Raw genomic sequence first — 25,562 nt, 5'->3', positions numbered from 1 at the left:
TGATGATGCTGATGGGGCTGTCCTCGTGTGCAACTCCAAGTCTGCTGGTTCCTGGGGTGACGAGCAACGGGAAGTACACAATCCTCTGCAGAGGGGCAGTGACGTAAAGGTAGGCAGAGATTGGCTAAATGCCTTAATAAAGCTGGTCACAGATTTCATTGGACTCCTTTTGTTCAGCAACATGCAACTCAAACCGTTTTCTCATTTCTCACTAAAGATCCTTTTTAGTTTCTACAATTTTTTTTCTTGGTTAAAACAAAGTGAATATTTTGCATTTCAGATTGTGCTGAAACTGTCTGGAGATGTGTTTGAAGTGGAGCTTCCTGACGGACAGGAGGTCCAGTTTCCTAACCGCACTGGCATGGATGTAATCAGCTACGTCAGAGTTAAAGGAGACTTCAAACTAACAAGCTTTAAGATCTGCTGAAAAATGCAACTCCTGTAACACAGAAATGCTCTAACAGTTTAATCATAAACTTAATGTTCAAATATTAATCATTTAGAGCTGTACTTTCCTGCTTTACATCTGAAATATGTCTTTTAATGGAAATATTTTGTTGGAGAATTAATAAAATGCTTAAATCATTATTAAAGGACTGCTTTGAGTCTGGGTTTGAAAGTTGCTTCTCAGATAAAAAGTAACACTGACATCACATAGACTGTCAGTCCTGTTCTCTTGATTGGACAAACACTGAGGATGTAAAATCTGGCCATGTAATGATAAATATGCACACATTCCCAGTCAGATCCATCTGGAAACAGATGCCTAAACACAGGTGACGCCTCTGGAAACTTCAGACAAACCCATGTGGGACCCTCTTCTACAGCCCAGCTGTAACCCTCATGAACATGCTGGGATGTTTATCAGTGATGGGAATGGTGTTAAAATAAATGGCATCACTTTTTTCATTCATATGTAATCCGATTATTTTTATCATCACAACACAATTATTGTGTTGGCAGATTGTTAATATCCTCTTTATGGACTGGCGACAAAAATAAGAGTGAAACTTCATGTAGTGTGGTGAGCCACTGTAAGCTGCTTCCTACATCAGTCAGCCGGCTTTGCATGTTGTCATAGGGACATGTAACACAAACATATTCCTTCCCTCTTCTTTTTAACGTCTGTAGTTTCATGTTAGGATTTACTGTTGCAGCATCTTTCTGGATGATCCAGGAGTATCTTCACCTCTGCAGTCTGCACTGGGAATATAGGAAACCAGACTATCCAGGCTGCTTCTTCTGTTAGTAGGAGCTAACAGAAGTACACTAAAAGCGATTAAATATCAGACTCCTCTGTTCAGATTTTTTTTTCAGACCTTTCTTTCGCTTCCTGGCTATGACCATCCCCATTCTTTCTTTCTGTGTAACTGTGATACTCATGTCCAAATAAAACCTATCTGCATTGCAGTATATAATACAGTGCGTTGTGCTACATATGTGTAGTTCATTGCTACTGTAACAGCTGGTGGAAATTTTATGTTATGATTTAGATTTTCATATATTTCATAGTCCTAGCCTGTATTCATTTCTGATCATGGCTTTGTGGGCTTTTTGAAAAGGTCATGATGAACTTAAGCTTAGTTACACAGTGTCTGCTTATTCCCCTTTACAGACATAGCAATGTGTAGAGGGCCTGACATGTCTACATTCAGACATCTGGGATCTGATTAGTTAGAATATTCTCTTCCTCGAAGCGAGTTACAGCTAACAACAGACATTTCTTGTTTAGAATAACATAGATTAAGAGCAGACAACTGACACCCTTATGTGAGGGTAAAATGATGGTTCAGCCCTGAACTCACGTAAAGCATTCCAGACTTCTGCCTGGACTGTCTCTTCAAATTGCAATTTGTATTATTCTGTACTTTATTTTCTGTTCAATAAACTTTGGAATCTTTTTCACTTCAGAACCAAACTCCCCGTCATTGACAGACTTTTTTCCACAACAGCAGTCTTTTAAATTCGGTTTGATGTGCCCTTTGACTCTGAGCACCTGCCCGTTTAGATGTCTCTGCATGGGCCTGATCCAGATCACGTAGCTCTCAGTAAAAATCAAAGCCAGATATGGCAACAGTGTCGGGTCAAACAGAACAGCACAGCTGTCTACATCCCCCTTTCTAAGATTTAAACATGACTGTGACCAATATAAAAGAAACATAACAAATATTTTGTGAAAATGTCAATGTCGCTGTTCATAGTAGAGTGTCTTTAACTTGAAAGTGGATTGAAACTAAAGGGAAGAGCTTCAAACAGCATGGGATCCCTCTGAACGCTGGAAATTGCATGTTCGGGGTTGAGGAAGTTGAGTTCCTGGGCTTCAGGCTCTCGAAGGAGGGCATGACCCCTGTTATGTCTCACCTTAAGGCCATTCTGTCCCTCCTAGACCCACAGTGACTGTCCCAGCTGTCTTACTTCCTGGGAATGGCCGCCTACTATCCCAAGTTCCTGCCACACTTCTCAAACTTAACAGCTCCACTGCACCAGTTGCTCTGGAAGGAGGCTGTGTGGGACTGGATTCCTGCGATGCCAAGGAACTGTGTCCACCATCAAACTGCAGCTCACGTCCCCGCCCACACTGGCCCATTTTAGCCTGACTGCGCCCTACATTGGTCAGCTGTGCTTCCCTTACGGGGTGGCGCTGGGTGCTGTTCTCTCCCAGATTCAAAATGGGGTGGAACGTCCAATGGCTTTTGCCTCACGTGCACCGCCTCGAGCTGAGCAGAAGTTTTGGATGGTAGAGATGGAGGCTCTGCTCTGCCTGTGTGCTTGCGAACACTAGCATGTGTATATTTGGGAGGTCGTTCACCATACGCACAGATCACCAAGCGCTGACAGCACTTCTGGCAACCCAAGACACGGGCACAGGCCTATGAGACTGCTGAGGTTGGCTGATAGGGTTCTGTCTGTAATAATGGATGGAAGATCGGTTGGACAGAAATGATTTTAAACTGTAAAGTGCATTGAGTCACATCTTTTATGTTGGAAAAACACTTATAAATAATATTTGAATTGAATTGAAATATCCCTTTACTTGTATCTTTTACTTATACCTTTACTATCCCTTTATCTTATATCTATCATTTACTAATATACCTTTACTATCCCTTTATCTTATATCTATCATTTACTAATATACCTATACTTAGCACGACTAATGAATATAAATCATTCAAGTGGGGGATAAATCAAAACACAAGATGAAATACATTCATTGTGTATAAAATGTCATTATTAACTCCCAAGTGAATATTAATCAATCAATAATTATTTAAACAATCACTTAAAAGGTTGAACATGAGTTGAACCATGACAAAGAAAATAAAAATCAGGTTATTAAAGAAAATCTATTAGGTTAGTTGGTAAACTGAAAAAAAAAATGCTGTAGTTCAAAAACAAATATGCAAAGAAATAAAGTTTTTAATAGCCAAACAGTTCATTAAATGTAAATTATTAATAATAATAATAATAATTCAAATATTGAGAATGTGGGAACATGGGAACAAGACTTTTGATGGAAAAATATGCAACTTCCTCATTGTCCTTATAAACTAAATTACAACTTTCTTCTCAATTATTTTAGCCTTTTTCAACTTTTAAACAAACTTGCAACTTTCACAAGTCATGAGACAAAATACTGAAAAGAAAAAACAACATATAAAACAAGTCAGGCTGCAGCTAAGATCCATGTAATTAGCACATTGAAGACAATTCATAAATCATCTTATCAAATGAAATCACATGATAAACCTTAATCATCTCTTTAAACAAGAAAATGCAAATATTTCTATGGCCCAAAATCTTCCTGGCTATTCTTAATCCTGACTATTTGTATCTTTAAACCATTATTTAAACCCAAACAGAGCCTTGTTTGTATCTTTCAATACAGATGTGTAGGTCAGGAATAAATTACAACAAGGCTATCAAACCAGTTTCTGCACACTACTGAAATTGGGGAAAAAAATAAGACATTTTGGTGATCTCATATTTATTGTGTTTTTTTTATAACCACCCAGCCACATCTAAATTATTGAATTTAAAAAAAAAAAAAAAAAAAAACCTTTGATATTGATCTTGCTGCATTTGGCCTGATGGATGCATAAAACTCAGAAATAAATGAGTACATATTTATCACATTATCCAAATAGGTGGCGTTCCACTTAGTTGGGTGGCTTCATGCAAACTATTTCCACTACCTGGTCTTAACAGACAGATCTACAGTCATCAACTGTTGCAGTTTTCTCACTACTTGACCATATCATCCAGACTTTCAATTGCATTTTTTCTTTTGTAGCTTCTCCATTCATCAGGAATTTCTCCTTTACCCTGGAATTTCAAGTCATAGTAGGCCTCCAGTTCCTTCTGAAAGCGACATACAAACCATTTCCAGTATGTGAGCTTAGATTCATCTGCTGTAATCCTCCATGACGCATACTTCTCCCCAGCAGTTGGATACAGTCTATAATGAACTGACTCCTTTGAGTCACGACTCGGGTAGAATCTTCTGTCACTTCCAACCAATGTGGTGCAGAAGTCAATGACCAGATCCACTGTGCCTCTTGTGTGCCATCCTTCAACTCCAGAGGGTCGATGAAAGGGAACATTGTGTTTATCGGGACTGTGATTCTCCAGTGTGTTGGTGCAAACAGCTGAACAGAAAGGACAGCGTTCCCAGCAGCAGTTACACAGCTGATCAATGAGGATCTGATCAGGTGTCTGTCTGCACTCCATCACTTTATCCAATGGGAGACTGTTCATCTCCTTATTGATGGATTTAAGGCCTTTTTCGATCTCTTCTTTAAGAAAGTCAAAACGATTGATGTCTCTGAAGTTTTGACAAAAAATGGTGTCAAGTGTCAGCTTGCTGTTCACTGAAGTGGAAAACACCTTCACCCACTTGTCTATGTTTCCTGCCTGATTGTTCACTTTATCTGTTGCCTCAAATAAAGCTTGCTTGAAAAGATTATTGATTTCATCAACATTTTTCTTGAGTATTTTCAGTGCTTTATCTTTCTGCTTTGTAAAGATGTAATTCTTCACTTCCTCTTTTATAAAAGCCTCAACTTGCTTCCTTGGGTTTTTGATGTAGGTTTTAAATTGACCGAAGTCTTCTTTCTCTGCAAGGGACGTCAGCACATGTTTCTCCAGGTTCAGCCTGTTCCCATTGAATGCTGGAAAATTACTTCTCATGTGGCCAGCGAGATCAACTGCAGTCTGATCAATGACGGCTTCAATAGCCGAAACCTTCAGTCTTTCACACATCATTTCTCCAAACACCACAGCAGATGAGTTTCCTTTGCAGTAGCTCTTGAAAATGTTGTAATATTCATTTTTCTTGCTGTTCAAATAAGTGAGTGCATCATTGTTTTCTTTGTATGTCTTGTGTGACTGTAAAAGCCAACTTGTTGCGCTGTCAAAAACATACAGTAAGAGATCGACTATGAACTCCTTCTTGAAGATATACTTCCTCTCTGATTCAAAGTGGGTTACTTTCTCTTGAACATGTTTGGCAACTTCTTGCAGGTAAGTTGAAGTGTAGCCTCTTGTTGCAACAGGTTTGCTCTTAACGGCCTTCAGTGATTCCTGTTGCACATTGTTGATGAAGGATCTGATCAGGTTCTGTTCTTCATGATTGAAGTTGTTTCTAGACTCATTATTTCCAACTTGTATTTGTGCTGTTGAAGCATATCCTGCCATTTGTTTGACATAATTAAATCCCGACTTCAGAGCATCTGTCCAACCTTTCTTTGTGTTCTTGGGTTCCGCCTGACTTTCTTGAGGTGGGTAACTTTCCTTGAAGTGTTTGTGGTACTTCTTTTTGGTTGCATAACCAAAGAAATTTCCAGTCTCTGAGAGGTTTTTGTACCTCCCACTAGTTCTTGACTCATCGATGAGAGACCACTCAATACCAAGGTCTCCAAGGACAGTTGACTGATCTTCTTTGAGGTTTATATCACCAATAGGTATTGTATCTGAAGTTAGTTCAGCAACCCAGTGACTCCATACAAAGTCGAACTGTGCTTTAAAGTCTTCCTCATTTTCTACGACATCTTTTAACTGGTGTGCAAGCTCTTTGCTCTTTTGCAGCAGCTTGTTCTCAAACTCTGTTTTCTTGTTGTCAAGCTTTTTTCGAGCATTCTTCTGCTGGATGACTTCATCCAGTTTTCTTTTCACTTCTCTGATGTGCTCGTCATGAAACTCCTTAATTTTGTTTTCAAATTGGCCCCGCCACTGAACCAGCATGTCTTTGTCTCTGTCTTCCTCAAAGTAAGTTACCATTTGTTTTTTTAATTCTTCGTATGTTTTGTTCATTTCTTTCATCAGATAACTGTTCTCAATCTTGTCAAGCAGTCCCTTCTCAATTCTGGGATGAAGCTGGTTTTCAATTCTCAGCATCTCACTCCTCAGGGTCCAGGTCCAGTTACCATACTGGACCTCAAGTTTTCTGTACGCTGCAATTTCTTGTGTGTTTTTGAAGCTAAACACAAAGTGTTCATTCATCAGTGCTTTCCACAGATCCTGGATTTTGCTGCTGAAATGTGACAGAGGGATTCCTGGAGACTTTGAAGCCTTAGACAGGATGATGTTCTTCAGTTCTTGGACACTCTCACTATAACCAGGATTTGGAGGTGCCATTGGTGGACTCCCCTCCCATAACTGGGCAAAGTATTTCACATCTTCCTGCACATCAAATGCAATGACATCACTGAAGCACTCAACATCACACACCTCTTCCTCTGCAGCTAGTTGAGCCATCTTGTCCAGTTTTTCCTGCAGTCGTCTCTTTCCATCCATGTTTTTCTCTGCAGCTGCAATGTCTGTAACATTCTGGTGAACAAACACACAACTAGGAGAGAGCTTTATTTTCTTCATCCTCATGATAGCCTGAACAACAATCTGCAGGACATCCTGCATGTCAGCTGGATTCTCACCAAAGATGTTGATCAATGTCATGTTTCCCAGGCCAACAACAAAAGTTGCCAGTTCATTGTCGTGATGAAGAGTGGTGTTCCCGGCCAGCTCAAGGGCTCGTAGTCCTTCAGTGTCCACAACCAGAAGATAATCAAACTTGTAGTCTTGCTTGATTTGGTCAGAAAGTTTGACCAGCTGCATGTAGGCACCCTTGGTGCACCTGCCAGCACTCACTGCAAACTGCAATCCAAACATGGCGTTCAGCATTGTTGATTTGCCACTGCTTTGAACACCCAGCACTGACAACACAAACACTCTCTGGTCACCCAGTTTCTTTATGACTTCCTGCAAAAGACTGGAGATCCATGTTAATGGAACATGACCTGCATCACCGTCCATCAGCTCCATGGGGTATCCTGATATCATCAGATCTGCTGCCAGTTCAGGGTATTTAACCCAGTCAGGCTGTCGGCCTCTTGTTGGTTTCTCCTGAGACTTATGGGCTTCGTAGATCTGCCCCATTTCTCTGAAGATGTGCTCCAAGCCAAAGGTTGCTGACTGCAGCTTTTTTGATAACTGTTCGAGGACAACTTGTTTTTTCTTTAACAGATCCGATTTATCATGTTTCCTCTTCAAGTCCAAGACCTCAGACCATGTTTCATCATAGTTTTGAAGAATTGAAGAGAGATCATCTGTGGAGAGGCCGTCTATTAGGATCTGAGTCCACTTCAGGAAATATTCTTTGTTTGTAGATGGCAGATCCAGGAGGCTTTTAGTGAACCACTTCATCAGTTCACTACAGGAAGCATCACATTGTTTCTGTCGTAATTCCATCAGTTTTTTTCCCTTCTGTTCTTTTTCCTTCTCAATGTGTCCTTTGAGGTGATACAGCTCTTTGTTTGTTCTGCACCAGTCATGCCAAAGTTGGCCTTGACAAGGAAGAAATTTCTCTTTGATTTTGGAAACATCCATCCCCTCGATCATTTTCACTGTTTCCATAGCAGCAGATTTCCCTTTTTGGCAGACTGAGTCGTTTTCATCCAGTCTGATTGCAGAGACCTCGGCCAAAGATTCAAGCTGGAAGGTTGTATGTGGTCCAGACAAAATCTTTCCAATAATCCCCTTCAGCTCTTCAGAAACATCTGACTGGCTTCTGTCTTTCAAACCCAGTTTGTATTTTCCTGGTTTCATCTGAAGTCCACCACAGTCATTATCAGCAATGAGAATAATTAGAGGCTTTGTAGACCTGTAAAGGGTCTGTATGACTGCACTACTCCCCTGACTCTTCTCCAGAGTTGGTAGGAGAAGAACAATGACTGAAGATTTTTCCGTCAGTATTTCACGCTGTTTTTTAATCAATTCACTTTGAGAATCACCATGAAGATTACAGAAGGCAATGCAGTCTGTGAAGGAATCATTGGGTTTTCCAGCAGGACAGTACCAGGCAATCTCTGCCACACCATCCATCAAATGACGAGACTTGGTGCTACCTGCACAGTTTCTGTGGAAGAAGGTGCTGTGACGGTCGTTGATCAAAGTGTTCATCAGCTGAGATTTAGACAGAGACAATGAACCCAGACGGAAAAATGATACCAGCGGTGTCTCAGCTTTGCAGATTGGCATGCTTTTCATGGTGACAGGGACTGAATTTTCTTTTTTCTCAGATATCTTCCACGTTTTGGTTATTTGTCTAAATGCCCACAGAGGACACTCAATATCATCTGAGACAGGATCAGGAACAAGCAAAGGTAGGGCATACTGACACTGTGATAACTTTGTGATCATGTTCTGCTTAAGGAAGCTGTCTGAACAGTGGAATACTGCCATCTGGACATCCATTGGGTGCACATGAGTCTGTTTTGATTGATCAAGATCTGGACCGATGCTATAAAGAGCATCTAAGTCACTGTCATCACGATTAAAACTGTCAGACTCTGGAAATGATTGTAAGCAGTTCACCTCAGATGTTTCCTGGCGTACAGGAATGTATCTGGCTCTGTAATCTAACATCATTAACCTTTGAAGAAATGTTTGAGGCAAATCTTTCTCAAAGGTCTCATTACTCTGTTTTAGTGGTTGACCTACTCTAAGAAAGTCTGCAGGTGACATTTTGGATTCTAGTTTGTCTTGAAGGTGAAGTCTGCTGAGCAGTTTCTTATTTTCCTGATGACGTTTCTTCTTATTTTCTTCAGAACCATTCAATGACTGCAATAAAGTAAGAAACCCATTTATTGTTTGGAAAGATAAAAAAAATACCAAAAGAACACATTATTTTTACAGATCATGTTAACTCAATGAGCACTTTACCATTGTGTTTTTTCCACCCACATCCAAATCAAAGCCGCCTGCAGAACAGAAAAGATGTCCTGTTAAGTGATATTTATAAACAGATAAAAATAAATCAATATAAATGTAACTGATAATTATTCTTTGCCTATTTTTCCTTGTAATTGTTTAATATGTTCTATGCAGACATTTGGTCAGCTGTGGTTTCTTACTTATGTAGCACCTTGTCTTTATATTCGTTTATTTAATAACCTAAAACATGGCCTGTCATGGCCTGGGAAGGGCTGTCAGGGTCGGGTGCAGTGTGAGCTGGGCAACAGCCGAAGGGGGGGGACCCTGCAGGTCTGATTCTCGGCTGCAGAACCTAGCTCTAAGGACATGGAGTGTCACCTCTCTGGCAGGAAAAGAGTCTGAGCTGGTGCGTGAGGTTGAGTGGTTCTGGCAAGATATAGCTGGACTCACTTTGATGCATGGCTTGGGTTCTGGAATCAGTATACGGGCTGGGGCTGGACTGGGCCTTCTTCCATTCTGGGGTTGCTCCCGGTGAAAGGTGTCAAGCAGGTGTGGGCATACTTATTGCCCCCCAACCGGTTTCCTGTGTGTTGGGGTTTACTCCAGTGGGGGAGGGGGTAGCCTCTCTCTGGCTTTGGGTGGGGGGACTAATCCTGACTGAGCACTTCGGAATACCCACTCTTTCTGGAGTCCTTGGAGGGAGTTAGGAGGATACTCCTTCTGGGAACTCCCTCGTTCTGCTGGGGAACTTCAATGATTATGTGGGCAATAACAGTGAAACCTAAAAGGGTGTGACTCCGATGGCGAGGCCATGGAGAATGACTTCCACATGGTTTCAAGGAGATTCTGGTCTACTATCTGGTGACTCAGGAGGGTGAAGTAGTGCTCCATCAACACTGTATACAGTGAGGATGGGGAGCTGCTCACCTCAGATAGGGATATTGTGGGTCAGTGGAGGGAATACTTCGAAGGGCAGTGCTAGTCACTGTTAATGCAACATGAGCTGTACTCAGCAGAGAGCCAACATGCCTCCGGAATGTGGGTGTTTCTTTTTCAATATATACACAAAGGTACCGACGGAGCAGCTCTTTGGCAGAGTTTGGCGAAGCTGAAATCAGCCAAAACTGGCAACTCTGACAGGGTCAGTTAGGGCCGTTACAACAGCAAAGTTTCTGCAAGCAGCCTGCAGCTCTTATTTGTGGAGAGAACTATATCATTGAGGATTATTGTGACTTGTTTAGATAGTATTTTCAGAAAACCAGTGGCTGCTTCATGAGCCGCAAATCAAGAGTCAGTGAGCTGCACGCAATGAGGAACACGGTCGTCAGGCATCTCACCCCCGTGTCTGGGTTCACAACATGATCCTCCAGGAGCTGCGTGCTGATCGCTCTGATTGGTTGACGCTCCGCGTCAAGCGGCCAAAGTTCAGACTTTCCATCTCTGGCTTCTTAGAAAAACTTTTTAAATGTTCAGCGCAAACGCGACGCGAGAAAGCTCCTCGCGTCCTTGACAAGCCTCCACATAGACTTTACATGTAAACCTGACGCTCTTGATGCTCAAAATGCGTTTGGTCTGAACACACTGTTAGCCCTCCCATTCTCCACCACCTTGTGGGGACTTTTCCCACTGGGACTTAGGGGTCTCCAGTTCACATTCTGCACAGATGTCCTTGTACACTATGCCGGCTACTTGGGTATGGCGCTGCATGTATTCTTTGCAGGCCAGTATCTTGGCATTTATACATATGAATAATATTCATATCACACTATGAATCCACAGTACTGCAAAGTAGTAGTATTATTAGAAAAATAAGTATTATGTTTATCTATTTGATTTTATCTATTATCTATGTGTTACTTTTCAATAAAAAAATCTTATGGTGTTACCTGTCTCCTTTGGTTCAGGTTTTATTTCAGGTTGTTCAGCTGTATCCTCATCATTCTTCTTGGAGTCTTCAACATTGCCGTATTGGTTTGGTTGATCACACTATAAAAAAAAAAAAAAATTCATTTTATTTTTGTTATGTTGGAGTCCTGGAAACTAAGTATGTTCTCAGTTACAAGCCTAAAAACTAATTCCGGTGTTAATTGACTGACTACACTTAATACAAGACAAGAAGTTTAGAAAAGATTAAAATCATTTCAGACAGCTGAACTTCTCATCTTTACATTTATGAAAAAGTGTTTTCACTGTCAGTATATTTGAACAGACGTTGCAGACGTTGCACATCACAGACGTTGTACCCCCCTGAGGATTCGTACTTGAACAGACGTCTACACTGACCCTATTCCACTTTAATTCAAAATGTGGCTCCAACATCCAGAAATCAGATCTGTTCTACTTCCAAAATATAAATAAAAAGTTTTTTTGTACGTTACCTTTAACTCAATTTCAACTGCAGTCTTCATTTCTTCAGCCGCTGTAAAAAAACAAAATGGAAAGGATTGCTCATAAGTTTAACATTTAAGGACTAATGTCACAGTAAAGCGTTACAATCAGACATTTTTTTTTATTGAAAAGTGAATAACTTAGCTAAGCTTACTTAGCTTAGTTAGTTAACTTTAAATAACTGAACATCCTACCTTTTGTGATAGTTTCTTCTTTGGGGGATGTGTGGTCCTGCATTTTCTGCTCTTCTTTCACCTCAGTCCTCTCTCCAGTGGAGCATTGCGGGTTGTTTTCAGAGACCATCACATCTATTTTTTTCAAAAGCTCAATTATCTCATTTACATTTGTCATACTTCTTGTACACATGTGGTGTCTTTTTTCATCAAAACTGGGATTAGCTTTCAGGTCTAAAAGTGCATGCTCACAGTTTTCATCTGACTTATAAGTCATGACTGTCATAACATAAGAGAGACTTTCCTTCCCAAAAGTTCTTTCTAACCACTGTTTTCCTGCACTGTAATGGCTGCTGTGGTGGCCATTTTCTATCAGCAGGACAAAGGCATGCGCTGTCTGATCTAATGGGATTTTGTCAACATTTGGTAGACCCAGCATATTAATGACACAGATCTGCCGACCACACAAATCATAAAGTTTAGATGAAAACTGCTCCACGTTTGTTTGCTTGTCATGATCGAGGAGGAGGTTATGTTTGTCAGTCTCAATGGAGTCTGGGTCGCCAAGTAACACAAGTGTGAGTTCAGCCATGACTGCAAAACAAATAAAAAAAAACTCCAAAAATGAGTTTCACAACAATGTACTCACTTGTGAAAATACATCTGTTGACATCTGATTATTACAAACATTCCTCCATACATCCATTTTCTTCACTGTTTAATCTCAGTCTCACCCTAAAGTTTTACCTTTTTCATCACTTCTCTCTGATGTGGACGTCCTTTCATCCTCCTCTTCTGTGTTCTTTGAGCATTGAGTGTCATTAGGATCATTCACTGGATGACACTAAGAAAAATATAATTAACTGAGTTATTTCTGCTCTTTGACTTGATTACATTTTGAGTTTGAGAAAAAAATTTAACTATGAGCCTGTTGGAAGACTTGGTTCAGTGAAGATCTAATTCAGAGTATCAGATCTGCTGGCTGCAGGAGGGGAGTGTTATTGAACTTCCATAGTTTAGTAATTAGCATGTGTGTTGCAGTCATTCTGAACTTGTAAAAAGGTCATAATTTGAGGTCAATGAAAGTGTTGTCTGTTGTAAAACATCTTAGTGCTCACCCCCGTTTCAGCTTCACTCTTCTCTCCTCGAACTGCAGGGTCATAAAAAATAAGCAGAACATATCTGATCAGCTGAAAGTTAGGCAGTAAATTACTCTTCATGAGGGATTTTATTGCTGTTTGTTTATTGCCTCGTTTGATTTTTAGAATTGTAGATTACCATCTTTCTCAGAGGTAACAGATATGACTTCGGACCCTCCGTCCCCTCCTGCTACTGTGTTCTCTGTGTTCTCCTCCATCTTATCAACTCTTCATCTTTACAACTGCAAGACAAAGTTCATCACACATTTACCACTATAGACTACTTCGGCACATGTTTATTGATAAGAAAAGAGGTGAAATGTCCCTTTTACTTTCATTTTCTTTTAAAAAAAAAAAAAAATTAAACTTAAGCTGGAGTTTGCATTAAACACAAGCATGAAAACGTTTAACTTCATGCATCCATCTGAAACATGTACATTGTTTGCAGGAAAAGCATCTCCCTACATGGTTCTTTAAAATGTGTTTTTTAAACATTTTATTTTTTACTAAAAGTATTCACAGCATCACAGTTCATTAAATAAAACAATAAAACAATTGGTAAACTCCCATACTTGTTTAAAACAAAGTTTGATCAGTACAGGAACTGCTTTGACCTGGCTTCATCACGCAAACCTTCAACAGAGAAGAAAATCCAGCGGACCGCATGAAAGACCAGACAAATGCTTCAGCTAACTGAACATCGACAAATGAGCTTTTTTTTTTTTTTTTTTTTTTTAATAAAAGTTCTGTACTGCATCCAGACTAACAGACATAACAATAAAAAAAATTTGTAGCATAACAACACAACTGGGTATGACACTGACTGAAAGAAGTCTGAACCATATTTGCACATTTTTCCATTATAACAGGTGAAGCCCTTCCCAGACTCACCTCTCCTCAGCGAGGCTGCTTCTGCAGAGCGCGAACAGGAAATGATGTCATAACAGGAAACCAGAATCACATTAAGAAAAATAAAAGCTCTGCACTTAAATAAATGCATGAAATAAAAATAAGAAAATAATACAGAATAAAGTGTACATAAAGCAGGTTTTTGGTGAAATATAAAATATTTTAACATACCTGTTACATAAATATATTTTTGGTTGCTGTGTGTGATCTGAACACAATGTTTGGTTTTCAATATGATCATTAATTTTGAGGGAACAATTGACTGATGAAAAAGTCTTGAGTTTTTTTTTTTTAATGTATTTTGGATTTTCTTTAAAAGTTTTGAGAAAATGGGTGGAAGTTTCAGGAAATGAGTTTCAGCAGCTGTGAAAAACTGCAAGCAAATTATTTTTATTGAGTTTTTGAAGAAGCAAACGCACAATCCAAATAGCTTCTGTGTAGAATAGGAAGATGTGAGCATACATTTACTCAGTCCAGTCCAAACATGGAGAAGTAACATTTAGTTGTTATGCTGCAAACAAGTGAAAAAAAACTGCAAGTGGAGATTAAATTCTCACTAAATAGACACATTAAATCCAGGTTTAAGACATTTATTTCCTTGTGCATGAAAACTGTCTGTATCTTTTCACTTATCTCTTTCTTGCTTTATAAGATGTTAGGATTATTTTATGTACTTTTCAATGCTTCTTCGGCACCCAACTGTAATCCTTTTAATGTTTATGTGAAACTTTGAATAGTGTTCTACATGAACTGTACTTAACTAATAAACTTGCTTTGCCATAAAATCATTTTGGTGTCTTTTCTATCAGACATGTAATCTGTACACACATATACAGATGGAGGGACTTTAGTGTCTGCTGTTTCAAGCTGTCAGTTGTTGTCATGAACATGAATGTACAGATACATAAAATTATAAATACAATAGTCTAAAAAAAACACCATTAGCACTATGAATCAATTTGGAATGTGTTGCCTTGCAGAAGGGTTCTACAAAGATGTCAAACCTAAAACCCCCAAAAGAGGAACAAAAACATGAAGTGGAAAATGAATCCTGTTAAAAAATTTTAACACAGTCAAGGATTGGGACTCATCCCCACGGCAACAGGAATGTAGAAAACTCTCAAATCTGCACTTTTTTTCTCTTTCCTTTCCAACAATATCTTAACACACTGGCACAACCCTTTTAGCCATTTCCACAAAGTAGAATTAAATATTCATTTAAAAAAGGCTTGTCTGCACAAACTAGTTGAAAAAATTTTGTCTTAATACCAAAAAAAGTCAGATTCTGTTAAATAAACTCACCCTCAGATGTGTGTTTTCTCAGCTGTGCCTGGTCTTTGCAGCTGTGCCTGGTCAGAAGTGCCACCAACCCTGTCAGAAATGTGTATAATATTATATCAGGTTCTGTATATATTTATATTCTCTTACAAACTCCCCCCACTTTCTGTGATAAACTAAGCGTGAGAAATGAAAGTAATAGTGTTTTTTTCTCAAACCTTTGAACTCACAGGATTTTTAAAACAGCTTATATAACAGTAAGACAGGAGATTACATTCATTATCGTTGTTTAATCTGTACCTCATACTGATGAGTGGGAGTGTTTTTCAGATAAGACATTCTATAAAGCTGTAGCGTAATATCATTAACGTTAACCTGGGATCCATTGTCGGAGCGACAGTGGGTGTTTTAATTATTAATTCGCTGTGTCCTTAGACAGGCGGACGATGTCGGGGCACCACCCAACCCTAAATTTGTTATACGGTCAGGCAGGGAATACCGTAATATGACAAAGATATTTTGTCTAATAACAGATAACCATCAGTCTCAAAATACGCTTACCGTAAGTTCTCGTCAGAGGGAACAAATCACTTCTCAAAGATCGATCACGCTACCACGACTTCTTAAAATATAACACACTTTATTAAAACCCACACCGGTTAAAATCATCAGGCACAAATTAAATTAATATTGTAAACCAGAAATAGCGTCAGCAAACATCAAATACTGAATTAGCCAAGATGAGAGACAGAGGGAGAGGGAGAGAGAGAGAGAGAGAGAGAATGGAAGCTCGAGCCGAACCTTGGGTCCAGTGGGCAAGGATTCAGTGGTCGTCCCGATACTTGTCGAAAGGGGACCTCCACAGAAGTTAGGAGCTCGCCTGGAACCGCCTGGTTCGACGTCTGAAGCTGGACCCAACTCCGATTAGAATCCACGGGTCACGGGTGCCGGCAAAGTCCTGGGATCAGCTGGAGCAGTAACGTTCGGGTTGTCCGTGCGTTACTGGTCACAGTCTTTGTGGGCCAGGAGAGCAGCTTCGATGGTGTGTCAGAAGCAAAAAAATTGTTCAGCCAGAATTGGATGAGTTTTCTGGTGTTAAGCAGTCGAGCGAGCTTACTGTAATGAAAAACAAACACAGCGCCAGATGTACAAAAACACACCTAAAGCAAAAGTGAAACGAAAAAGGAAGAGAAAATACCAAAAGAGAACAAGAAAACATAAGAAAAGGAAAGAAATGGAAACAAGAGAGAAAAAAAAAGACGAGAGCGAAAAAAACAAGAGCAGAAAAAAAAAAAAAGAAGAGTTCCAGGAAGACCCGCAGTTAAATTTGCCTGCGCTCTGGGGCGGACTTCAGATTATCCAGTCAGAGCGCAGGGGTCAGGACATGGGGTCAACATACTAAGTTCTTGGGGAATTAAACTTAACATTTTTCCAATCTCAAAACATGTCTATAAAATCCATTTATAGATGAGAAGTATGAATGATCCTTATAAACATGAACCTTAAAACAGTTTTGCTGCTGTCAAAAGGGGAAAAGGTTTGTTAACAGGTACAAGACATTTCATCAAGACATTTGAAGACATTTCAATACACTTCATCGATGATTTTCACTTTCCACGGACCTGGTGGGTCAAGAAATCATTTTCACACAAGTTGTTACTTTGAGTCAGAGTCGTTAATAACAACAGCATATAATGTTAATCACTGTGTATTTAATCAGCCTGAAATGCATATCTCAACCTGTTCGAGGGTGTCTGCTAGATGGCACCATTGCTCCACCCAAGGAATCACAGAAATTAACTAACTTGCTAACTTCTGTGGATTTCAAATCTGAAAAACGGTTAAAGTCTTGGATTAATTTAAAAGGAAGAAGAGTCCATTTATCCAGGTGTGCTGAGGATACATCCAGTATTTTATACAGTTTAGAATTCAGAGCTTAAAGGTTCTGCTCTGGAATTTGGTCTTTGTGTGCTGTGGATACAAAGGGACCTCCTGCAGTGATGAACAACAGGCTCTTACCAGGGTCCAACTTCAAAAGGGTGCCACAGTCTGTCTGTGTAGACATTTCCTACCAGGAACAAGATAAAACCAGCAGGGTTCCTGGTTTAAAGTGGGGGTCTGTCTACCCGGGTTAAGATGGATCTGATTTTTAGGGCTTTTATTGAGCTCTGTTTTGGAGATGTGTGGATGGACTTCCTTCTGAAGTAGAAAGTCCTGAGCTTTTATCTTTTATCTTAATTCGGCCTTGGGAGGTTGCTACATTCCCCCCCTTGATTTGGGTCCGGTCCAGAGGAGGATCCAAATCACAGATGAAACAGCCCAAGGAGTAATCCAGGTATGGTAGAAACGGTCTTTGTTGTTGGATCATAGCTGGTGTCTGTTTCCTATGTAACTATCTATGGTTACCTACAGGGACATGGGCCGTAAGCTAATGCCACTAAAAGGCTAACAAATGCTAATACTATCAGGCTATAGTAGCATGCATTACTCAATATCGGGAGTTTCTAAATCGACCAAGAATTTTATAAAGCAAACAATCTAATCTAAAACCAAACAAAAATATAAAATAATTCATAGAAGAAAGATAGAGAAGGATAGAACGCATAGAGGTCAGGAGTGGTATTTAGAAGAGGGTTGGAGAGCGTTCTTTTACTGTGTCGATCGTGGGGTCAAACTTTGGTTAGTTAAACCCCCCCTAAGGATTCGTACCCCCCCTGAGGATTCGTACTTGGTAACATAAAGTCAGTCTAAGGCGACAAATTTAAACTATTGCAGTTATTTGACTTGTGTGCAACCTGATGCTGTAAGTATTAGTTTCGGGCTAATAGTTACGGCTAGGGTTTATCTGTACATCTGCTTTCAGATAACCCCAGAGACTCCTCAGCCGGCGTCTCTCCTTGGTATCCTGTTCTGGTTCAGAAAGTACTGCAGCGTCTGGTCCCACATTGATTCAGGCTCTACTTCCGGTTGTACCTCCTCAGAACGAGTGAAAAACGGCAAACCGAGCAGCTGATCCGGCGGGAGAACCACTAATAAATGTTAATATCACCGTTCGATTTAATTAATTAACAGCTGATCAATAGAAACAGCAAAGGAGACCCCAGAAGGGTCTGGGGATTTTGGCTATACTATGTTCATGATGAACTGTTAGGTAGTTTGAGTCCTGAGAAAGTGCGGTCGTTTGCATACAAACCAATAGGATGTGACAATGGTATTTGTTGATAAGTAACATCCAACCACAGGTAAATTCACTCAATATGAATGGGACCATTTAAACCAATTTTTTTCTTTATATACACACACACATACATATATATATATATATATATATATATATATATATATATATATATATATATATATATATATATATATATATATACACACACATACATATATATATATATATATATATATATATATATATATATATATACACACACATACATATATATATATATATATATATATATATATATATATATATATATATATATATATATATATATATATATATATATATATACACACACACACATATATATCATAGCTTAGAGAAGATCACATTAAGTTCACCTGCAGCAGTGCTTACTTGCTAACCTACACTGGTGTAGTAGCATTGTTTACAATTGATTTAGTCTCCAGAGTCAACTCAAGTGAATGTTACTCACTCTAAATTCATGTGGGATGTTTTAAAACTGGGTCTACATTGGGTCTGTTAACACATGTTTGAACCAACATCTGGCGCTGCAGGCTCCCACGCCAGCGCCCAGAACCCGTCCAGAGCCGGTCCACATCCTCTGTCCCGAGTTCCCGAGGGGGTCCTGGGTTGGGACGCTCCTCCTCTGTCCCGAGTTCCCGAGGGGGTCCCAGGTTGGGACGCTCCTCCTCCAACCCAAGTTCCCGGCGAGGAGGTCGCTCCTTCTCCTCCGTCTCCAGTGTCCGGCGAGGAGGTCGCTCCTTCTCCTCCGTCTCCAGTGTCCGGCGAGGAGGTCGCTCCTTCTCCTCCGTCTCCAGTGTCCAACGAGGGGGATCCAAAGCCAGGCCTGCCCCCGTCGTCTGGGCCTCCCGGCCGTCCTCCAGAGCCAGGCCTGCCCCCATCGTCTGGGCCTCCCGGCCATCCTCCAGAGCCAGGCCTGCCCCCATCATCTGGGCCTCCCGGCCATCCTCCAGAGCCAGGCCTGCCCCCGTCGTCTGGGCCGCCCGGCCGTCCTCCAGAGCCAAGCCTGCCCCCGGACTGTTTCCTGAGCTGGGCCGTTTGGACTCTTCCCCCGGCCCTGTGCCCCTGGACTTTTTTTCCCCCTGGTCCCTCCTCCGGGCCCCCTCCTCCCGCCCGTCTCGGGACTCTGGACCTTTTATGGGCCATCCAGTGGCCGGCCCTTGGGGGGGGGGGGGGGGGGGGGGGGGGGGGGTACTGTCATGATGTGGTTTTGTTCGGTGCCTTAGTTTCTGGTTTCCTGTTTTATTTTGTAGTTTTTCCTGTTTAGTTCCCTTGGTTCTTGGTTAACTTCATAGATTTCCTGTTCATTGAGTTCACCTGGTCTTGTTTCAGTTCATTCCGTTCACCTGTTGTTTGGTTTTCCTGTGTATTTATACCACTCAGTTTCACTCCTTGGTTGTTGGTTCATTTGTTAGTTTTGCCCTCATTTTGTTCCGGAATAAATCTGTCTGAGTTCTGCATACTGGGTTCCCTCATCTCCGCAATTGGGTCTACACCACATCTCCACTGCTTTTGTGACACTGTCACTCACGCCGTCTTTATTTTTCAGCACTGTCAATTTTTAAAACCACATCACCACGCACACTTCTGGTCTGGCCTTTTTAAAAACAAAACCGCAGGACTACAGTTTATCGAACACATTAACTCTTACATATTTCCCATCCCACAAAAAGAAACGTCCACGTTTCAGAACTGTGGTACCACCTATGGCAACAAAATCATCCAAAGCGAAACCTTGACACCATGGTTCCCTGGAATAAAAGGACACACTCACAACAGGCAGGCAAATGCTATACTATTCTGTTGTACACCAGCTACTACTGATAAACCATAGTATATAAGCATCAAAACTATAAACATTTCACAGAAAAGGTTTCAAATGCTAAAGTTTTTTGTTTTCCTTTTTGCTCATGCCAAACAATATATATTTTAAATATACCAGTACATATCTAGCACTTAAGAATGTTCCCCTTTATTTAATTTTTAAAAAAAAAAAAAAAAGTCAAATCCTTCTCAATGATAGGTAACAAAGTCCTTGAAATGAACCGGTGGTCTACGAACTCTCCCTGAGCGAGACGTGGTATACTGTGAGTTCTCAGTTCCAACTTCCACAACAGTACCCGAGTCGTTTGCAATCAAGTTATCATCTGCAACACTGCCCCATCAGAAACTCCTGCACCCTGAAGTTGAAAGACAGGAACCGTGGGATCTGAGGGTGCACCTGAGTAAGCTGCGGGCAGCTGAAGTGTGTAAGGTCTGACTCTGTCATAATGAACAACCTGTCCTGTCTGGCCAGAGGGGTTACTAATGCGGTAGGTGAGTCCATGATACCATTGCGTATCCAACACAGCCGGAACTCTGTATGATCCTTTCCAGTGGGAAGCCAATTTGATGCGGTTCTCTGTTGGATCATGTAGCCAAACAAAAGCCCCCACTTCATATGGATGGTGTCAAGATGCCTTGTCATCATAAAGTTTCTCTCTCATGTGCCTTGGCACCATGCAGCCTGGCTCCACTGAAAGCAGTCCTTAGCTTTTCCACTAATGATGTTGCTAAATCTTCATGTGAACCAGATGGATCAAGATGCCCCCTCTGAGAAGAAAGTAAAACATCTACAGGAACACCGGCTTCCCGTCCATGAGTCAGAAAATAAGGGGAGTAGTTTGTGCAGTTGTGGACAGAAGTGTTGTTGGCAAAAGTCAGCTGTTTAACATAGTGATCCCATTCACCCCTGTACTTAAGCAGCGACTTGGCTAGCTGATCTATAAGAGTCCGATTAAGGCGTCCGATCATCCCATCTGATTTCAGGTTATTTGGCGTAGTGTGTGTTTTCTTCAGCCTTAGAAGCCAGCACAGCCTCTGAATGATCTTGACTTCAAATTGCTGGCCATGATTGCTGTGGATAGTTTTTGAAATGCGATGCAATAGCACATAATCCTAAAACAAACACTGTGCTACAGATCAAGTTGCTGGAAACCCCACCACAATTGCCCAATGCTTAGGCACTGGAGTCTTCAGGTCTGACACAGGACATATTGCTCACACCACTGTTGGATGTCTTTGAACATGGAGGGCCAATAACAAGTTGCTTGTACGTTCCCATACTATTTCAGCTGAAAAATGTGTAGACACAGGACCACCATAAAAGTGCAGTAGCACATCCTGGATAAGTGAAGGAGGCACCACTACTTTGCATAGAGAATCGCTGGTGAGGGAGGAATTGACAGTTCGGCAGAGCCTCTGTCCACAGTTTTCTCAACCACTAGGAGCTGCCCCTCATCTGTCCCTGAGGTGGGCAAACTCCCTCCACAATCCACTTCAAACTCTCTGAATGTTTGGGTCTGCTTGTTGCAGCTCTCCCATCCCAGCCCCATCATTTGAGAGTGTCTGAAGAAAGGACAAGTGGTCCACTTCCATAGGGTGAAGTAAGATTGTAAAATCTGGGAAACCAGGATTACCTGATGGTGGGGGAGGAACTGAAGCAGATGCCTGAGCACTGGCTGGGTCTCCATTTGCATCTACCGCATTCACCAGGGTAACAACACTCCTTGGGCCATTTTTCATTCCAAAGGCTTCAGGATCTGGTGGTCATTATGACAGAGCATCTGCATTAGTGTGGCACTGTCCTGCCTTGTGTTTAATGACCCAGTTAAAGGGGTCCAACTCAAGAAGCCATCTAGCTCTCTTCCCTGTGGGGTACTTGTCAAGAGCCATGCTGCGGAGGCCCAACAGAGACTTGTGATCATTTATGATGGTGAATGCAGTTGATCCAATGTAGTGTCTAAATGGATGTATAGCCCACACAATGGCCCACAACTCCCTGTCAAACATGGACCAACGTCTTTCAGTGGCAGTAAGTGCCTGGCTGGCGTACATAACCACCCTCTCCAGTCCATTCTTGTCTTCGGCCAGCAGAGCCCCCGCAGCCTCCAACGATGTATCAGTGTACACCTTAAATCGGCTTGTGAAATCAGGCATGGTAACATTTGGTGCAGAAGAGAGTGCCTCTCTCAGATACACAAATGCTGCTTCACATTTGGCTGTCCACAGAAAAGGAGTGTCTTTACATGTAAGGCGGTGCAGGTTAGCTGCATGTTGAGCAAAGTCCTTCACAAAGCGTCTATAATAAGAGCACAGTCCCACAAATGCTCTAACTTCAGTTGGATTCTGAGGTGTAGGCCAGGATGTGACTGTCGCAGTGTTTCTGAAGTCTGGCTGGAGACCATTGCAGGACGCAACATGCCCCAGAAACACAACATGGTCACGCACCAGATTACATTTCTTTGGAATTAGTTGGAGGCCTGCTGCTTTAATCCTGGACAAAACGTCACACAGGCTGGAGAGGTGGTCTTCAAATGTGGGGGTGTGTATCAAAACATCATCAAGATACACCATGCACACCTGCCATGGAAGTCCCCTCAACACCAGCTCAATCATGCGTTGGAAAGTCGCTGGCGAGTTAGTGAGACCCATAGGTATTGATCTCCACTGGTAGAGGCCCCATTCTGTAGTGAAGGCTGTCTTTTCTCTGTCTTCTTCCACAACCTCCACCTGCCAGTAGCCATTAGAAAAGTCTAAAGTGCTAAACCACAGAGAGCGCACTAGTGCATTAAGGGTGTCATCCACCCTGGGAAGAGGATGAGAGTCTTTTACTGTTTAAATGGCAGTAGTCAATACAGAATCTCCACTCACCATTCTTTTTCATTACTGAGACCACAGGTGAGGCCCAGGGACTGCAATTCTCTCCTATCACTCTATCCGCTAGCAGGGTGGCCACCTGCCAATCAATCTCCTACCTCTTTTCTGGTGAGGTTCAGTAGGCATGCTGTCTTAGAGGAGGATGATTACCTGTTTTAATGTGATGCTTAATGAAGGTATATTTGCCAGTTGTCCCTTTTGTCATGCTAAATATTTCCTTGTGCTCCGCCAGCAGTGCTAGTAGCTGTTCTTTTTGCTGCAGATCAGCTTGAGACTCTTCCAGTGACACAAAAGGCACACTCATGGCTAGGATGCGAGAAATAACTTCATTTTTATGAATTGTGTCACCAATTCAGACTGTTCTACAGAGAAAAACACGTCCAGGTCCATGCCTGCTCTCGGTAGAATGTCACCATCAGTGATTGGATTCAGTCCACGTGCAGTGGTCTTTCTATCAGTTACTGATGTGAGTGTGAGCGCTACAACACACTCACTCTTGACAACAAGGTTGGGTTTTAAGTAACCCACAAAATCAGGGAGATGTTTAAGCCTGCCCCATGGATATCAGGTGAACTGGCACCAGCATCTCTCTGAGGGGTGGTAGTGTTACATGGAGGTGATAGACACATTGCAACACTCCGTGGAATGATAGCACCCTCTAGTTGCAGTTGGCTTTGGTCAAAGTCCAAAAGGGGTGTGATTAGCCACAACAAAGTCTAGGTCCAGCAATGCTCTTTGTGTAGAACCGTAGAATATATAGCAAACCTGCTGCCAAGAGTTGTTGCCTAAACGTAGAGTGGTAGTAATGGTGCCCAACATCTCAACATTCACTGCATGGGTGTAAATCAGCTCTGGATTCAGGGGTTGTTGATGTAGAGATGGCACAGACATAGGAAAATCTGCACTGATGAATGATTCCGTTGATCCCAAATTCACTAATATGTTGACTTCTGTCCCCTCAATGTGTCCCCTAACATAAGAGGTGCACCATGGCTTTGTTATTTTCTGTCATTCTCATATCTCTCATGTCCTCAGTGAGCCTTTCCACAGCTCTGAACAGCTGATTTGCATCAGATATGGAATGTACTGTTGCCGTTGCACCACCCCCGGCTGGAGGCTGTTGGAAAGAAGGGATTGCATAGTCCAGTTTCAGAGTCTTATCAAGGCCTCTTCCAAATCAGTGGCACCCTGTCCATGGCATTTGGCTCTCAGGGTGGGTTCAAGCCTTGAAAGGAATCTCCTAAACTTTTCCTCCTTCTGAGCTACATCCCCATATCCTGGGAAAGCATCTTGAACCATCTTGTTTATCTCTGTTGCATAGACTTCCAAACTCTCATCTGGGCCACGAGGGCGAGCACAGAGATTTGCTCGGAAGCAGTCTAGAAAATGTCTTTGTCCAAATGTGTCTTGTAACTTCTCCTTTGCGGCATCATATTCTGCCTGGACAGCTACTGCTAGGCTATCCCACTGATAAAAAGCAGCTTTTATCAGTCTTGTAGGTAAAATCCTTGCCAGCTCGTAATCATAATCACTTTAGGTGCTTTGTCTGGCTCACGAGAAAAAGCTTTGTTTTTCTTCTTCGGTGAAAGGTGGTCGGAGTTCAATTGTCACATTGCTGTCGAAGGGTCTCTCTTCACTCAACAATTTATAATACAGCCGGTCGGTCTCGTGACGCCATATGTAACATAAATCTAACCGTCTGACTATCTATGATTAGACACACAACGGCCTCTTACAGCGAGAGCCACAATCTCCAACTCATTCTAAATGAACACTGAAAAAAAAGTTGCAGTGGAGCTGGCAGGAGGCTAGCATTATCTAACTGAAAGACTTTTCCAACTCACACTATGTATATAGCCCCCGAGATGTCCAGCAGGTAAGGATCCCACCGCTGCACCAATGTAACCGAGGGGTGCCTATACTTTTCTAATATCCAAAACAAGAACATGTTTCTGCCGAACTGACACAGTTGCCATCTTTATTTTTCAGCACCATCAATTTTTACAACCACATCACCGCATACATTTCTGGTCTGGCCTTTTCAAAACAAAACTGCAGGAACATAGTTCTTGCAGTTCAAGCTTGTTTCCTTCAAATGAGACAGACTTGGTTGAAACGCTGCATTGAAGCCCCGTGAAATCTCTGCCGTCACATGACCGATGACGTGTGACTCTTCATATGCTCCAACAAAACACTGGAAATGACGTAACTGATTCAAAGCATTGGCGGTACTGGTGTCGCGTTATCTATCAGAACGAGAAACGCCCGGTGCTCCCTCCTGCTCGCTGCTTTACAGGCTAAGAGAGCATTAAGATTAAGAAAGAAAACTTTTAGTATGGAGAATTCTAGTGGAAGAAAACAATCACGTGTATGGGAAAACTTCCACCTTGTGTCACACACAAAGGAAGGAGGATAATACTTTGGCAAAAGATTAAATAGTATTAGATTACATAGTGCTTAGTATAATTGTTAATGTAGTATTGTATTCAGTATTATATGGTATTGCTAAATATTTCTCTCCGACACTTGCTAGGATAACGGACAACA

The 25,562-nt window shown here is 41.5% G+C and overlaps 2 protein-coding genes across 2 annotated transcripts in view; one reads left to right on the top strand and one right to left on the bottom strand.

Moving 5' to 3' along the window:
• Positions 1-427, top strand: part of LOC306765299 (galectin-2-like) — a gene marked incomplete at its 3' end in the record, with an annotated part of 8,452 nt that extends 8,025 nt beyond the window's left edge. Inside the window, exons 4-5 of the mRNA XM_079252712.1 lie at positions 1-109; positions 281-427. The exon at positions 1-109 is cut by the window's left edge and continues 63 nt beyond it. Of these exons, the coding sequence (XP_079108838.1) occupies positions 1-109; positions 281-427 (256 nt within the window). The remainder of the gene's footprint in view (positions 110-280) is intronic.
• A 3,818-nt stretch (positions 428-4,245) lies between these two features.
• LOC306765531 (interferon-induced very large GTPase 1-like) lies at positions 4,246-16,183 on the bottom strand (the record flags this gene model as incomplete). Its single annotated transcript, XM_079253013.1, has 11 exons — positions 15,899-16,183; positions 15,122-15,190; positions 13,050-13,152; positions 12,890-12,921; positions 12,519-12,615; positions 11,793-12,365; positions 11,589-11,629; positions 11,097-11,196; positions 9,661-9,726; positions 9,220-9,257; positions 4,246-9,117 (listed from the first exon to the last, which is right to left on the bottom strand). The coding sequence occupies exons 3-11, from the start codon at positions 13,126-13,128 to the stop codon at positions 4,246-4,248; spliced, it is 5,898 nt and encodes a 1,965-aa protein (XP_079109139.1). The 5' UTR covers positions 13,129-13,152; positions 15,122-15,190; positions 15,899-16,183.
• Positions 16,184-25,562: the final 9,379 nt, after the last annotated feature.

This window comes from Telmatherina bonti (assembly GCF_933228915.1).
Source record: "Telmatherina bonti genome assembly, chromosome: 14".
Lineage (NCBI taxonomy): Eukaryota > Metazoa > Chordata > Actinopteri > Atheriniformes > Telmatherinidae > Telmatherina > Telmatherina bonti.
The sequence above is the reverse complement of the archived record's forward strand: the minus strand, read 5'-3'. Positions and strand labels throughout refer to the sequence as shown.